We start from the raw sequence: 16,193 nt of genomic DNA, 5'->3' as shown, positions 1-16,193 counted from the left end.
ACACACACACACACACAAAATCAGTCAGTGACAGAACACATTTACGACGCAGAACATTGAAATAATGACAAGAGTTTGTAATATGATTTAGTTTATAATCAGGTCTGTGCTCAGATTCCAAATATCTAAATATGACAGTCTTCAGTGTCACATGATCCTTCAGAAATCATTCTAACATGATGATTTGATGCTCAAGAAACATTTATGATTATTATCAATGTTGAAAACAGTTGTGTGATTATTTGATGAATATAAAGTTCAAATGAACAGCATTTATCTAAAATACAAAGCTTTTGTAACATTATACACTACCGTTCAAAAGTTTGGGGTTAATTTGGATAGAAATTAATACTTTTATTCAGCAAGGATGCATTAAATTGATCAAAAGTGGCAGTAAAGACATTTATAATGTTACAAAAGACTATATTTCAAATAAATGCTGTTCTTTTGAACTTTCTATTCATTAAATAATCCTGAAAAAAATGTTTTCAACATTGACAATAAGAAATGTTTTTTGATCATCAAATCAGCATATCAGAATGATTTCTGAAGGATCATGTGACACTGAAGACTGGAGTAATGATGCTGAAAATTCAGCTTTGATCACAGGAATAAATTACATTTTAACATATATTCATAAAGAAAAGTTATCTGTAATAAAATTTCACATTACTGTTTTTGTTGTATTTTGGATCAAATAAATTAAACAAATAAATGTTTTAAAAACATTTTAAAAATCTTACCGTTCAAAAACTTTTGACCTGTAATGTGTGTATAAATATATATATGAATGTATAAAATGAAAGATAACATCAATGAATAATTACTTTTCTAGCCATCTCTTCCACATGCAATTTAACCTGTTGGATATTGAATCTTTTGTTCATTCCACTGAATATAAAGGAAAACAGACGGGCAAAATATCATGGTGAAATTACACCCATTTTATTGGCATATCATACCAATCATTACAGATACAGCTACATAAAAAAAAACAGAAATAAAAAAAGAAACTGTACATGTGTACTTTTAACCTAAAAACCTTGATATAGCTACTGCTGGCATGGTCACGTGAAAGAAATTACAGTAATTTTTCATAACATCAGCTACAACCTGCATGTTTAACACTGTAACACAGCTCTGTTATTAGCTTTGCTAACACACACGATTCCATTTTTCATCCTCTTAAAGTACCATCACATACTGCATATAGAAATTATGAAAACCTTTTCACAGCAGCTATACAACAATGTTATTGCAATGCTATCACCACACAGAGACAAAAGTCAATGTAAATCACAAATCTGATGAGTGTTCCAGTACTAGTGAGCAGGATCATCGATCAAAGCCGTTGATTCATAAATCGGTTTGAATAAAGAGGTTTCAATTGATAGGATACAGCTTACAATAATGATAAAAAACAAAAAAAAACTAAAAAAAACAAAAACAAAAGCATTTCCTTACAGAACCCCCTTCCCATACAATACAGGCTACATACAGACGTCCATCACATTGCCTATGGAATGTTAGTGTCTCAGGCAAACGCTCCCAGTTTTAAGAAATTTCATGTATAAATTTTAAAAATGGCGCAATCGCATGATCTGTTGCAACCTGTTCCACTCCCCTCCCTTTTTTAAAAACAAAACAGAGTCAGAAAACAAAAAAAACAAAACAATAACAACAACAAGAAGTAGTAGTCATTAGTTGTTTCATGACTGCAAATCTTCTTCAGGAAAAACTGGAGTGGGAAAAGATGGAATCCCTCTTCTAAGGCTTTTCTCTTGAAAGTTGTCTATAAAATGAGCTTCTAATATCGAACTACTAAAAAACCTGCTTTTTTTTTTGCTTTTAGAAAATAGTCAATAAAAATATTCCTCTGTATTGTACAAGAAAAGAGGTACGGGAGCTCTGGTGACAATGTAATCAACGTTATTTAGCAGCTCCCTCTTTCTGGTCGTCCTTTTCCTCCTCGCCGTTGTCCTCCTGTAACAAATAAAGGTTTTCAACAACATTAGCCACAGATGAAACCACACCTGGCATATCTGAGGACCTCAGTGGGTTGGATTAATTATTCTAACTTAATTAGAAACGGACTGACTTCATCAGCTTTGGTCTCTCCGTTCTCCGCTGGAGTTTTCTCCTCAGACTCAGCCTCGGGCTTCTCGTCCTCTTTCTTCTCCTCGGGTTTGGCCTTTTCTACCTCCTTGGCCTTCTTTCCCCTTGCAGGCGCCTTCTGTGATGTTCCAGAAAATAAATGGTTAGGCTATTGCTGGTAACACTCACTTAAAGTAAAAGCAAAAAAGTAGCTTATTTTGCTAACCAATTTACCTTTGGCTTGGGCTCAGACTTTGGCGTTTGGGGTTTCTGTAAAACAGAAGTCAGCGTCAGCTATGTGCATCACGAAAAGCTAATTGTGTGAATTCAGGGGGGACTGACAAAACCAACTTACACCTTGAAGTCTCTCGGACCGTCTTTTAGGCTGTTTGTTTATTTGATGAGGACAAGATGGGAAGCCAACAACAGATAAAAACAAGCATTAAGTATCAGAGTTGTATGCAAAACAGTGTTATATGTGTAACAGTAATCGACTCAAACTCACCCCAGCTGCTTCAGTGTCATTGTTAGCCTGTAGCAGAGGAAACAGAAGCTGTTAGTATGCGTACATAGATGGCTGACTGAGGGGGGGAGGTGTTGTACCCCAAACACCACCCCCCAAATTATGTGTAATTATGTAATCTAAAAGTGAACGTGGGGGGAGGGGTTATGTTGTAAGAGTTAACCCTTGTGCGGTCTTCATTTGAAGGCTTCACTCGTGGTCTTCGGGGTCTACAACAAAACGTAACTTTGGTTTTAAAAAAATATATTTTTAAAAAACCAATGTAATTTTACTCTGTTTATTAATGTTTTTTCTCAACATTTGTGTAGTTTTTGGAGGATTTGTGATATCTTTTAAATTTATATAAATAAACTAAAAAAAATATATTTTTTTAAATAAGTTTTTATGCAAAAGCAGCTTTTCATGTAAAATTCACTTTATTAAAGGCCCAGATTTCTAACTTTCATTCATGTGGATAACATGGATAATTTGACATGGTTTAGTGTAAGATTTTTGCCCATCTTTTGAAAAATGCAGTTTTAAAAGTAAAAAAAATTATCACTTTTACCAGTAGATGGCTGCAGAGCTCCACTATTTGCTAACTGAAAGACATCTTTTCACAAGTTTTTTTTTTGTTTTCAGTTGGATTCACATCTAAATGTTATGAAATCACAATTATAAGAATAAAAATTACTTTGTCAAAGTTTAAGAATAAAAAATAAAAATTATTTTATTATTTTTATTATAAAATTATTATTGAAATTATCAGTACAAAAAAATGCTTAAGTTTGACAAAGTAATTTTTATTGTTATAATTGTGATTTCATCACATTTAGATATGAATCCAACTGAAAAAAACTTGAAAAGATGTCTTTCAGTCATTCAAATAGCAAATAGTGGAGCTCTGCAGCCATCTACTGGTAAAAGTGATAATTTTTTTACTTTTAAAACTGCATTCTCCAAAAGATGGGCAAAAAACTTACACTAAACCATGTCAAATTATCCATGTTATCCACATGAATGAAAGTTAGAAATCTGGGCCTTTTATAAAGTGAATTTTACATAAAAAGCTGTTTATGCATAAAAACCTATTTAAAAAAATATTTTTTAATTTATTTATATAAATTTAAAAGATATCAAATCCTCCAAAAACTGCACAAATGTTGAGAAAAAAACATTAATAAACAGAGTAAAATTACATTGGTTTTTAAAAATATATATATTGTTACAAAATTACATTTTGTTGCCTGGGGTCTCCAGAGACCCCGAAGACCACGAGAGTAACTTTTTTTTTTACACTAACATAAAAACAAGATATCATTCCAATTTTTTTTTTATTTGTAGATCTTAAAAGTATTAACCACCGTACAAAGTGTCATGCCATTTGGACAAAGAGAACTTTTTTTAAATTATTTGAGCAAACACTATTTGCTGGTCAAAAAGACCCCAAAGACCGCATAAGAGTTAAATGTGTCACAAAAACACAGTGAAATAAAATAAAAAATAAAAAGTAAACAGAACTACAATAATGTCAGTGGATTTATTTACAGCGTAGCGAATTTATTACCGCCATTAGCGATGCCGAAAAATTTCCGTAACGTACCGAAGGGAGGAGGGGAACAGTAGCCCCGCCCCCACCGACACAATTCACTCACTTTCAACACATTTTAAGTTTGTAAACATAAATCAGCTTTTAACATCGATTTTAAAGCAGAAAAACGAGAATTACTTAAGTAGTTAACTTAAATACGCGGTGGAAACTTTCTTTAGCCACTTTACAAAGTCCGTTTCAAAGGTCAAATGAAAAAATACAGATGGGCTAGTCACGCAAAAAATGTAATTATGAAATAAACCTGCTGGGATAAACTAATTTGTAATTATGTAATCTAAAAGTGAACATGGGGGGAGGGTCATGTTGTAAGAGTTAAATTTGTCACGAAAACACAATGAAATAAAATAAAAAGTAAACAGAACTACATAGATGGCTGACTGAGGGGGGAGGTGTTGTACCCCAAACAATGTGTAATTATGTAATCTAAAAGTGAACGTGGGGGAGGGTCATGTTGTAAGAGTTAAATTTGTCAGGAAAACACAATGAAATAAAATAAAAAGTAAACAGAACTACATAGATGGCTGACTGAGGGGGGAGGTGTTGTACCCCAAACACCACCCCCCAAATGATGTGTAATTATGTAATCTAAAAGTGAACATGGGGGGAGGGGTCATGTTGTAAGAGTTAAATTTGTCACGAAAACACAATGAAATAAAATAAAAAGTAAACAGAACTACATAGATGGCTGACTGAGGGGGGAGGTGTTGTACCCCAAACAATGTGTAATTATGTAATCTAAAAGTGAACGTGGGGGAGGGTCATGTTGTAAGAGTTAAATTTGTCACGAAAACACAATGAAATAAAATAAAAAGTAAACAGAACTACATAGATGGCTGACTGAGGGGGGAGGTGTTGTACCCCAAACAATGTGTAATTATGTAATCTAAAAGTGAACGTGGGGGGAGGTGTCATGTTGTAGGAGTTAAATTTGTCACGAAAACACAGTGAAATAAAATAAAAAGTAAACAGAACTACAATAATAACGACAGTGGATTTATTTACCGCGTAGCGAACTATTAGCCATGTCTAAAAATTTCCGTAACGTACCGAAGGGAGGAGGGGAACAGTAGCCCCGCCCCCACCGACACTCACTTTCGACGCGCAAACATATTAAACATCGACACATTTTAAGTTTGTAAACATAAATCAGCTTTAACGTCGATTTTAAAGCAGAAAAACGAGAATTACTTAAGTAACGTTAGTTAACTTAAATACGCGGTGGAAACTTTCTTTAGCCACTTTACAAAGTCCGTTTCAAAGGTCAAATGAAAAAATACAGATGGGCTAGTCACGCAAAAAACGTAATTATGAAATAAACATGCTGGGATAACAAACTCACTTGGATTTAAGGCTTGAAATGTGTTTAGAGCAAAGGCAGCCATGATGCTATGGTGTGTGTGTGTGTGTGTCCTACTCGAGGACCATATGGATTCGTACACAACTACACATGTATTTACAGTTACACAATGGCCTCACAAAGATCCCACGGTGTCCTCAAACACACAAGTTTCATAATTTCACATATATATGGTTATAAAGACGTTAAAACACCGAAAACATTTGCAGGACAAGCTCTTCTCCATGAGGAATAACATGTCCAAACGTTACCAGGTTACACCCCTTTGTCTGATTATTACTTTGCGTATTCTCAGCACGATTTTAATGTAAAAGTAAAGCCGAGAATTGTGTATATTTCGTGTTAAATCCACTCGCAGTCGACACAATTGCAGAGCTCTAAGTAAAAAGGCGCCAGATTTTAACGCGTGCCCTAGATCACGAATTAACACATGCACCAATGCAGTAAACACTCAGATAACTTCACATGAAGCTCACTAGAGACGTGCACACTTAATTATTGCAAACATACTATAAAACAGAATAAAATATCCAATATTTTCCAACTTACTTTGCTCCTTTTCGGCATGGCTGCTTAAAGCTTGTATGCTTTTAGAAGAAATAAATTAAAATAGCTTACGCACTGGCAGGTAAAGTGTAAAAAACAGGTCTAGGAAACACTGAAGCAAGCATTAATGGTCTATCGGAACAGAAACTAGCTGAAACCGGATTGGATCTCCCCTTTCTATATTCTTTTCAATATAGCTCTAACGTGATGAGGGCTACGCTCCGCCCCTTCTCGGCGCTGATTGGCTGAAACGTCTTGGCAACCACATTTCAAACCAAAGCAAAGTAACCGTGTGGACAGGTTGAGCTGTCAATCACAGATTTGCTTCTATGTACTTTAGGCGCCACTTTCTGCATTTGTTGTTTCTGTAAGCATGTAAATATATCTTTAGTATTGTTTATATTTTCATGCTTTGCAGATTAATTAAAAGAAACACGTCAGTTAAGAAAGAAAAAACGAGTTTTGTTTTATAAACATTACCTTTTCAGATTGTTTTTATGTTATTGCATATACATATATATATATATATTTAGATAATATTAGTATATATGTTAAACATGTAACGTGATGAACCGGTTTGAAGCAGCGCTATAGTGTGTTTGTATTATTGGGGGTGGATCAGGCTGATGAAAAGAAAATGGCTGCCGGGTTTAACTGGTTCCTTGTACTGAGCTGTGTGTTTCTGTGCAACCTCGTCAAAACATTCCTGCCATCCATTTCTTCATTTGTAAGTATCGCTTCAAAAGAGTTTTAGGGACGCTTAAGCACTTCTATGTTTCCAAAAGTGTGTTAGTCGTGATGTGACGCCATAATGCTCTGTGATACAGCATGTCTGCCTCCCCTACAGGAGCTTCATGCAGTCACAGCAAACAAAAGCTGCTCTGTAACTACCACCATTCTCTAGCTTTAACCGAGTAAAACTCAGTCATTAACACCAACTAGAGGTCAGCAGTACTAGTACCAAACAAACGTTTGATGTGGGGTAATAATATTTTCATTAATCAATAAAAAGTGCCATTCTTTCATGATGAATTAGACAATACCATGTTATCTGGATGTACAATGGTACTGCATGATCATTTATTAATATAACATGCCATTTCATGTACATGGTACTTCAATGTACTCGTACCATATATGTCCAAAAAACAGCATAGTTTTACTATAGTTACATATCTAAAAAAACAAAACAAAACATGCTAGTATCTGGTTTCTTAAGGTCTAGATTATTGTTGTTAATATAAAGTCATATAAATATAAAAGTGATATAGAGATATAAACTTGCAATCAGAATAGTGAGAGAAAAAGTTACAATTACCTATTTATTATGTTATTCTGTGGCAGAAGAAAGTGTGAGATATAAACTCGGAATTGAGGGGGAAAAAGTTAAAATTGATATAAACTCTGAATTGAGGGGAAAAAAGTCAAAACTGAGATATAAACTCGGAATTGAGAGGAAAAAAGTTAAAACTGATATAAACTCGGAATTGAGGGGAAAAAAGTTAAAACTGATATAAACTCGGAATTGAGGGGAAAAAAGTAAAAACTTTGAGCTATAAACTCGGAATTGAGGGGAAAAAAGTAAAAACTGAAATATAAACTCGGAATTGAGAGGAAAAAAGTCAGAACTGTGAGATATAAACTCGGAATTGAGGGGGAAAAGTAAAAACTGAAATATAAACTCGGAATTGAGGCGGAAAAAGGTCAAAACTGAGATATAAACTTGGAATTAAGGGGGAAAAAGTCAAAACTGAGATATAAACTCGGAATTGAGAGGAAAAAAGTAAAAAACTGAGATATAAACTCGGAATTGTGGGGAAAAAAGTCAAAACTGAGATGTAAACTCGGAATTGAGAGGAAAAAAGTCAGAACTGTGAGATATAAACTCGGAATTGAGGGGAAAAAAGTCAAAACTGTGAGATAAACTTGGAATTGAGAGGAAAAAGTCATAACTGGGAGAAATAAACTCGGAATTGAGAGGAAAAAGTCAACTGAGATATAAACTGAATTGAGAGGGAAAAAGTAAAAACAGATATAAACTCGGAATTGAGAGGAAAAAGTCATAACTGATATAAACTCGGAATTGAGAGGAAAAAGTCATAACTGAGATATAAACTCGGAATTGAGGGGAAAAAAGTCAAAACTGTGAGATATAAACTCGGAATTGAGGGGAAAAAAGTCAAAACAGTGTGATATAAACTCGGAATTGAGAGGAAAAAGTCATAACTGTGAGATATAAACTCGGAATTGAGGGGAAAAAAGTCAAAACAGTGTGATATAAACTCGGAATTGAGAGGAAAAAGTCAACTGAGATATAAACTGAATTGAGAAGGAAAAAGTAAAAACAGATATAAACTGAATTGAGAGGAAAAAAGTCAAAACATTGAGATATAAACTCGGAATTGAGGGAAAAAAAAGTCAAAACTGTGAGATATAAACTTGGAATTGAGAGGAAAAAAGTTAAAACTGATATAAACTCGGAATTATGGGGAAAAAAAGTCAAAACTGAGATATAAACTTGGAATTGAGAGGAAAAAGTAAAAACTGAGATATAAACTCGGAATTGAGTGGAAAAAAGTCAAAACTGTGACAAACTCGGAATTGAGAGGAAAAAAGTTAAAACTGAGATATAAACTTGGAATTGAGAGGAAAAAGTAAAAACTGAGATATAAACTCGGAATTGAGTGGAAAAAAGTCAAAACTGTGAGATATAAACTCAGAATTGAGAGGAAAAAAGTAAATGTGAGATATAAATTTGGAATTGAGAGAGAATAGTCAAAACTGAGATATAAACTCAGAATTGAGAGGAAAAAAAGTAAAAACTGATATAAACTCGGAATTGAGTGGAAAAAAGTCAAAACTGAGATATAAACTCTGAATTGAGAGGAAAAAAGTAAATGTGAGATATAAACTCGGAATTGAGTGGAAAAAAGTCAAAACTGATATATAAACTCGGAATTGAGTGGAAAAAAGTCAAAACTGATATAAACTCGGAATTGAGTGGAAAAAAGTCAAAACTGAGATATAAACTCAGAATTGAGGGGAAAAAATCAAAACTGAGATGTAAACTCGGAATTGAGGGGAAAAAAATCAAAACTGTGAGATATAAACTCGGAATTGAGAGGAAAAAAGTCAAAACTGAGATATAAACTCGGAATTGAGAGGAAAAAAGTAAAACTGATATAAACTCGGAATTGAGTGGAAAAAAGTCAAAACTGAGATATAAACTTGGAATTGAGGGGAAAAAAATCAAAACTGAGATGTAAACTTGGAATTGAGGGGAAAAAAATCAAAACTGTGAGATATAAACTCGGAATTGAGAGGAAAAAAGTCAAAACTGAGATATAAACTCGGAATTGAGTGGAAAAAAGTCAAAACTGAGATATAAACTCGGAATTGAGTGGAAAAAAGTCAAAACTGTGAGATATAAACTCGGAATTGAGGGGAAAAAAGTAAATGTAAGATATAAACGCAGAATTGAGGGGGAAAAAAATCAAAACAGTGAGATATAAACTCGGAATTGAGTGGAAAAAAGTCAAAACTGAGATATAAACTCAGAATTGAGGGGAAAAAATCAAAACTGAGATGTAAACTCGGAATTGAGGGGAAAAAAATCAAAACTGTGAGATATAAACTCGGAATTGAGAGGAAAAAAGTCAAAACTGAGATATAAACTCGGAATTGAGAGGAAAAAAGTAAAAACTGATATAAACTCGGAATTGAGTGGAAAAAAGTCAAAACTGAGATATAAACTCAGAATTGAGGGGGAAAAAATCAAAACTGAGATGTAAACTTGGAATTGAGGGGAAAAAAATCAAAACTGTGAGATATAAACTCGGAATTGAGAGGAAAAAAGTCAAAACTGAGATATAAACTCGGAATTGAGTGGAAAAAAGTCAAAACTGAGATATAAACTCGGAATTGAGTGGAAAAAAGTCAAAACTGTGAGATATAAACTCGGAATTGAGGGGAAAAAAGTAAATGTAAGATATAAACGCAGAATTGAGGGGGAAAAAAATCAAAACAGTGAGATATAAAGTCGGAATTGAGGGGAAAAAAGTCAGAATTGTGAGATCAACATCACAGTCCTTTTTTTAATGTTTCTATTCTGTGGTGAAAACAAATTTCATAGACTTCTCAAATCTTCATCACTAATGACAATAAATCTCTCTTTTGGTTCAGTTTTTGGGATTATTCAGTGTAAAAGCTTTACGAACATTTTATTGCATCTAAAACGAATGAGCACATGTACATTATGAGATTTTGTGTTTGTTCTCGTAGCTGTCGAAGATCTTTCAGAAAGATGCTGACCAGGAGACGGAGATGAGGACGGAGATCCAGAACATGAGGATGGAGCTGTCCACCATCAGCATGATGGACGAGTTCGCCAGATACGCTAGACTGGAACGCAAGATCAACAAGATGACTGATCAACTGAAGACTCTTGGTAAACAAAACATCATCAAGTTCTTATTTTGTGCTTTCGGTTGTTTGGTTGCTTTCTAACCAGCACAACACCGAAAGAAGCCCACAAAACTGCCAAATTGAGTCGCAACGTGTGTAATATTGATGTATTGAAAACAAGGAGCAAAGGGCAGCAAGTGTTAAGATGTTTACAGCCGTCAGCACACCTGATGAAAGCCAAACTAGCATGAAAGTTTTCCTTTAGTGAGTTAGTTTGTGTGATTGCCGTTGTCCACTTTATAGTGGGGCGAGAACCGAGAAACCAAAGGTTTCTTCACTTGGCAGAAGTCTCAGGCCAAGTGTGGAAAATGGCAGGTGGGTTTCACATAACGGCTTCAGTATTCATGAAGGAAGACAAATGGCTCAGCTGCTGCCTGTTGCTGTCCTTCATGTCAAGTGTAGCCACAGTTATTGGAGTAAAGCATGGTTTATAACTTGTTAGTTTACCCAGAACTTAAAATTATATCATCAATTACTCGTTCCAATCCCATAGAACATGTTCATCTTTGAAACACCAATGAAGAGACTTTAAATGAAACCTGAGAGATTTCTGTCCCTCCATTTAAATTGTAAATGTCTGAATTGAGTAGTTTAATCCAAGTCTCCTGAAGAGAAACAGTTACTTTATACTGGGGCTGCGCTATTTGGGGAATAAAATCTAATTGCATTTTCTCATAAAAATTGTGATTGTTGTTAAAAATGTGATTGGAAATAAAATCCAGGTTTGTTGTGCTTGTTTGTAGGGCTGCACAATCTGGCTAAAAGTTTGTGATTATATATCTATATAACGGTAATAAAATGATAATAGTTATTATTTAATTACAATACATTTGATTGGTTCTTACGCATTAAGCAAGCGTGTTTCTGTTTACCATATTTGATGTGATCTACATATGTACGTTGATGTTTATATGGAAGTAAAAAGACTAAATTTAGCGGCTTGGCTTCAGAGTTGCTAGAAAATGACAGGTACAGGGTTTGACCAACACTCTGCAGGGCAGTGGCCTTCCAGGACTGGGTTTGAGGAAGCCCGTTTTAAAGGAAACCTTGAGTAGATAGAAATTCTCTCAGGCCTTTTGTTTATATTCTTCGTTTTGCTTTTGCTTTTCTACAGTCAAGTCAAGAACTGCACAACAAGCAAAAATGAAATGGATTGTGAATATTGTATTTTACGTTTCTCAGGTGAGTTGGGAGCATTTTTAATTTGCGTATTAACCCCATAAATTAACCCTACGGTATCATATTTGATATGCACATTTCAACATGATCAAAACTTTGCTGAAAAACCTGTTCTACACAATCTAATTAAAAGGTCTTTTAGTATAATTGTAAAAACGTCCACCTTCAGATCGTGGTACATGCGTCTTTTTGCTATGAAAACGTTTTTATATAGTAAATGTAAGAATAACTTTTATATTGTTAGTAATATTTCAAGATGAAAACTTACTGGACTGAAGCAACTTAGGTTTACTTGATTATACATGCATCATTTTTTTTAGAAAAATCATGTGACAACTGATATTTACATGCATTTTAGTCTGTTATACTGTTATTAAGATCTCATTGACTTATATTACAAACAATCAGAATTTCATCTTTTTGGCCATATAAATATCAGTAACTGCACCAAATTGCATATTTTTGCTGTATCGTACCATATGAGCCATAAAAGGCTTACAGTTGCATGAAAAAAAGAGCGATTATTCAAAATGCATGTTATTTTTTATTTAGTACTGTCCTGAGTAAGATATTTTACATAAAAGATGTTTGCATTTAGTTCACAAGACAAAACAATAGCTGAATTTATTAAAATAACCCCATTCATAAGTATGTGAACCATTGATTCTCAATACTGTGTGTGGTTACCTGATGATCCACGACTGTTTTTTTTGTTTTGTGATGGTTGTTCATGAGTCTCTTGTTTGTCCTGAGCAGTTAAACTGAGCTCTGTTCTTCAGAAAAATCCTCCAGATCCTGCAGATTCTTCAGTTTTCAAGCATTTTTGCATATTTGAACCCTTTCCAGCAGTGACTGATCTGTGTTTTCACACTGAGGACAATTGAGGGACTCGAACACAACTGTAAAAAAGGTTCAAACATTCACTGATGCTCCAGAAGAAACACGATGCATTAAGAGCCGGGGGGTGAAAACTTTTGAACAAGAAGATGATGTTCAAGTTTTTCTTATTTTGTTTAAAGATCATATATTTTCATTTAGTACTGCCCCAACAGAAGATACTTGCAGAAGACAAATTAAGTACAATTTACCTTGATATTTGAATTCCAAAAGTTTTCACCCCTCGGCTCTTAATGCATCGTGTTTCCTTCTGGAGCATCAGTGAATGTTTGAACCTTTTTTAATAGTTGAGTTTGAGTCCCTCAGTATGAAAACACAGATCTCAAAATCATTCAGTCACTGCTGGAAAGGGTTCAAATATGCAAAAATGCTTGAAAACTGAAGAATCTGCAGGAGCTGGAGGATTTTTCTGAAGAACAGAGCTCAGTTTAACTGCTCAGGACAAACAAGAGACTCATGAACAACCATCACAAAACACACAAACAGTCGTGGATCATCAGGTAACCACACACAGTATTGAGAATCAATGGTTCACATACTTATGAATGGGTTATTTTAATAAATTCAGCTATTGTTTTGTCTTGAGGACTAAATGTAAACATCTTTTATGTAAAATATCTTACTCAGGATCAGTACTAAATAAAAAATAACATGCATTTTGTATGATCTCTCTTATTTTATTAAAATTACTCACATTTTCCAGATTCTGGAAGTGGTTTACATACTTTTTCATGCAACTGTAAGTATCAAATATGATACCCAACTAACAAAAATGCTTTTTTTTTTTTTTTAAATTTAGATTTTGTCTAAAACTTAAACTCTTTTCTGCCTGTTATTTCACACGTCAGACTTTCCAGTGTTAATATGACAGATGTATCTCTATGCATCACTTGTTGATTTTCTCTCATAATGGCATGTTGTCTGTTGTTAGGCGGCCCTCATGATCTCACTCATATTGAAGTATTACGCAGATCCGGTCACTGTTGTGCCCAGTAAATGGATTGCTCCACTGGAGAGACTAGTAGCCTTTCCTTCCGGAGTTGCAGGTATGTCCCAGTCACCAATTGTATTCGATGGCTCAGTCAATATTATTGATTTAAAAAGCATTTAACAAATTGACATCTAAATAAATACAATGGGCCTCATTTATCAATCTAACACAGAAACAAACACAGAAATCATCTTACGACAGGGTTCACATGTGATTCATCAAACATTCGTATGCTGGCAGTCCTATCGTATGAATGATCATACGTTGATAAATGTGGCGGCTGAAAACAATCGTCGTTTAAATATTGCGCCCCTAAAAATTCACGGTTTAGAAGCCTCGCCCCTAGAGTTTACGACACAGAGAAACATAACCTGGCCAAGAAGAGGAAGTAATCTCATGATAAATTAATTTTACACCAAAAACACCCGTTTACCTCGTAATTACAAACAATTACATTAATTTAGTGTATTTAAATACGTATATGTATATTAAGTACCTGGTAAATAAAATGAAACATTCATAGGCCTACTGTAGTTCCCTCCACAACAAATCCTTTATTTTAATGGTATTCGGAGCACAAGAATGAAAAAGAAGTTATAAAATTATATATTAAACTATAAAATAAAACATAAATTAGACAGTCATAGGCGTTCATTATAAACATAAGTCAAGCCAAAATGAAATGTTTTAGGCTAAAGCGAAACTCATGGGCTCACCTCTCTCATTTGGAAAGAATCCAAATATGTTTCTATATTTGCATGTAACATTTTAGTTGCTTAATTATTATTCATTATGTAAACAATTAAGGCTTTGTACTTCACTCGTGTCCCAATATCCACGTAAAATGGCATCCTTCACTTGCACAAAAATGTGTGTGGTTGAGCTGATTTACAGAGGACCATTTAAGTTGAGCAGTGTAACTTTTATGTTTGGTTCTCTGCATTTTAGTTTGATGATGGATGGCTGAAATGTCATCAAGTTAGAAACGCTAGAACTGATGTTGTCAGTGCGCGCGAGGCGCCTGCGCGATCACTTGGATTTAATAAAATAAATATCTAAATGATCTAAATGCTCTCATTACAATTCTCCACCAGATCTACCATGTTGCACGCAAGCTCACGCTAACTCCAAAACTAGCGTAGCTGCCGCTCATGTTCATATTGATAAATGCACTGTTTTCTGTCGTACGTTTGTTTCATGAATGAGGCCCATTATTTACATTTCGTCTGGTTAAAATAAATAGAATTACATGGAGTATAGAGTGTTATAAAGTGTTTTTTGCTTATTTATCTCAGGTGGTGTTGGAATCACATGCTGGCTCGTTGTCTGCAACAAGGTGGTGGCCATCATTCTTCATGCTGTCAGTTAAACTATGAGCTTTATATCAACATCACTACACAGTCACTGGATTTTCATGAATGGCCTAACCCAGTGGTTCTCAACCACGTTCCTGGAGCACTGCACATTTTGCATGTTGTGGCTCAGTGGTGCCCAATCATGGTCCTAAAGATCTACCTTCCTGCAAAGTTCAGCTCCAACCCTGATCAAACACTCCTGAATCAACTAATTAAGATCTTCAGGAGCGCTTGATAATTACAGGCAGGTGTGTTGGATCTGAACTCTTCAGGTAGATCTCCAGGAACAGGAGCTTTAACTAAGATCTCTGGCCTAAAAAAAAAATACCAGTCACTGTTCTGTTAAACAGTTCAAGTCTGTACTTGCAAATTCTTGTTTAATGACATTAAGATGTTTTAATTTGCATTTAGTGGGTAAATGCTGACATGTAAACATTCCTAACAAACTGCAAAACACTGGTTTAAGCTGTGATATAAGTTGATGCCATCAACAGGTTTGGTGTTTATTTATTATGTGTATCATAATTGTATATTTGGGCATGTTTTGGTGTTTTTTTTTTTTTTTTTTGGGTCAGTGTTACAAATCTATTTATTGATTTGTTTTTCAAAGAAAAAATGTCCATGTATTAATAAATGTGCAAATGAAAATGTATGTGTGTTTTATTTGTCTTTACTGTGGCAAGAATACACTTGTGAACACTGGGGGGAAAAAAACAATGATTAATCATAAAATGTTGTCTGATTTTAATTTTACAATCTGGTTATACTAATATCACACAATTGCACTTTTTACATTTTTATTGAATATACTGAGTTATCATTCATGCAGGGTGGAACTTCTCGATCCCCCTTTAGCAGCGAAAGCGTTCTTTAGTTGATTTACTTGTGTGATTTGGGTCATTGTCTCGTTGCATCACCCAACTTGAAGTCCTGTACTGCTGTCCTTCTCCTGCATGAAAAATGTTTCGATACACTTTTGAATTCACTGTTCCTTCAATATAATTGCAGTGTCCAGCTCCTGAGGCAGCAAAGCAGCATTAAACTGTGATGATCCTTCTACCGTGCTTCACAGCTGGGAAGGTTTTGGTGTGGGTTTGCAGTGCTCTTTTTCCTCTAAACAAAGCGTTGTGCATTTTTGCCAAAATCTTAAAAAAATTTTTTTATTATTTTGTCCAAAGAACATTTTCCTAGAAGAT

At 34.5% G+C, this 16,193-nt stretch overlaps 2 protein-coding genes across 2 annotated transcripts; one reads left to right on the top strand and one right to left on the bottom strand.

The window, feature by feature from the left end:
* Positions 1–923: 923 nt before the first annotated feature.
* si:ch73-281n10.2 (Non-histone chromosomal protein HMG-14A-like) lies at positions 924–6,300 on the bottom strand. The gene is made up of 6 exons (XM_048159784.1): positions 6,115–6,300; positions 2,600–2,626; positions 2,450–2,479; positions 2,329–2,364; positions 2,099–2,233; positions 924–1,983 (listed from the first exon to the last, which is right to left on the bottom strand). Exons 1-6 carry the CDS (start codon positions 6,130–6,132, stop codon positions 1,930–1,932), a joined length of 300 nt encoding a protein of 99 aa, XP_048015741.1. The 5' UTR covers positions 6,133–6,300; the 3' UTR covers positions 924–1,929.
* Positions 6,301–6,600: 300 nt separating this feature from the next.
* On the top strand, positions 6,601–15,649 carry get1 (guided entry of tail-anchored proteins factor 1). The gene is made up of 5 exons (XM_048159783.1): positions 6,601–6,838; positions 10,393–10,558; positions 11,690–11,757; positions 13,583–13,697; positions 14,938–15,649. Exons 1-5 carry the CDS (start codon positions 6,749–6,751, stop codon positions 15,009–15,011), a joined length of 513 nt encoding a protein of 170 aa, XP_048015740.1. The 5' UTR covers positions 6,601–6,748; the 3' UTR covers positions 15,012–15,649.
* Positions 15,650–16,193: the final 544 nt, after the last annotated feature.

Source organism: Megalobrama amblycephala, linkage group LG16, assembly GCF_018812025.1.
Source record: "Megalobrama amblycephala isolate DHTTF-2021 linkage group LG16, ASM1881202v1, whole genome shotgun sequence".
NCBI classification, from domain to species: Eukaryota; Metazoa; Chordata; class Actinopteri; order Cypriniformes; family Xenocyprididae; genus Megalobrama; species Megalobrama amblycephala.
Note: the sequence above shows the minus strand (reverse complement) of the source record. Positions and strands in the feature narration are given on the sequence as shown.

Coding starts and splice junctions, on each gene's coding strand:
- si:ch73-281n10.2 (XM_048159784.1), bottom strand. Junction 2,365..2,449: donor GGTCCGAGAGACTTCAAGGT/GTAAGTTGGTTT, acceptor TCTGTTTTACAG/AAACCCCAAACGCCAAAGTC. Junction 2,234..2,328: donor AGTCTGAGCCCAAGCCAAAG/GTAAATTGGTTA, acceptor GGAACATCACAG/AAGGCGCCTGCAAGGGGAAA.
- get1 (XM_048159783.1), top strand. CDS start 6,749: ATGGCTGCCGGGTTTAACTGGTTCCTTGTACTGAGCTGTGTGTTTCTG. Junction 6,839..10,392: donor TGCCATCCATTTCTTCATTT/GTAAGTATCGCT, acceptor TTGTTCTCGTAG/CTGTCGAAGATCTTTCAGAA. Junction 13,698..14,937: donor CTTTCCTTCCGGAGTTGCAG/GTATGTCCCAGT, acceptor TATTTATCTCAG/GTGGTGTTGGAATCACATGC.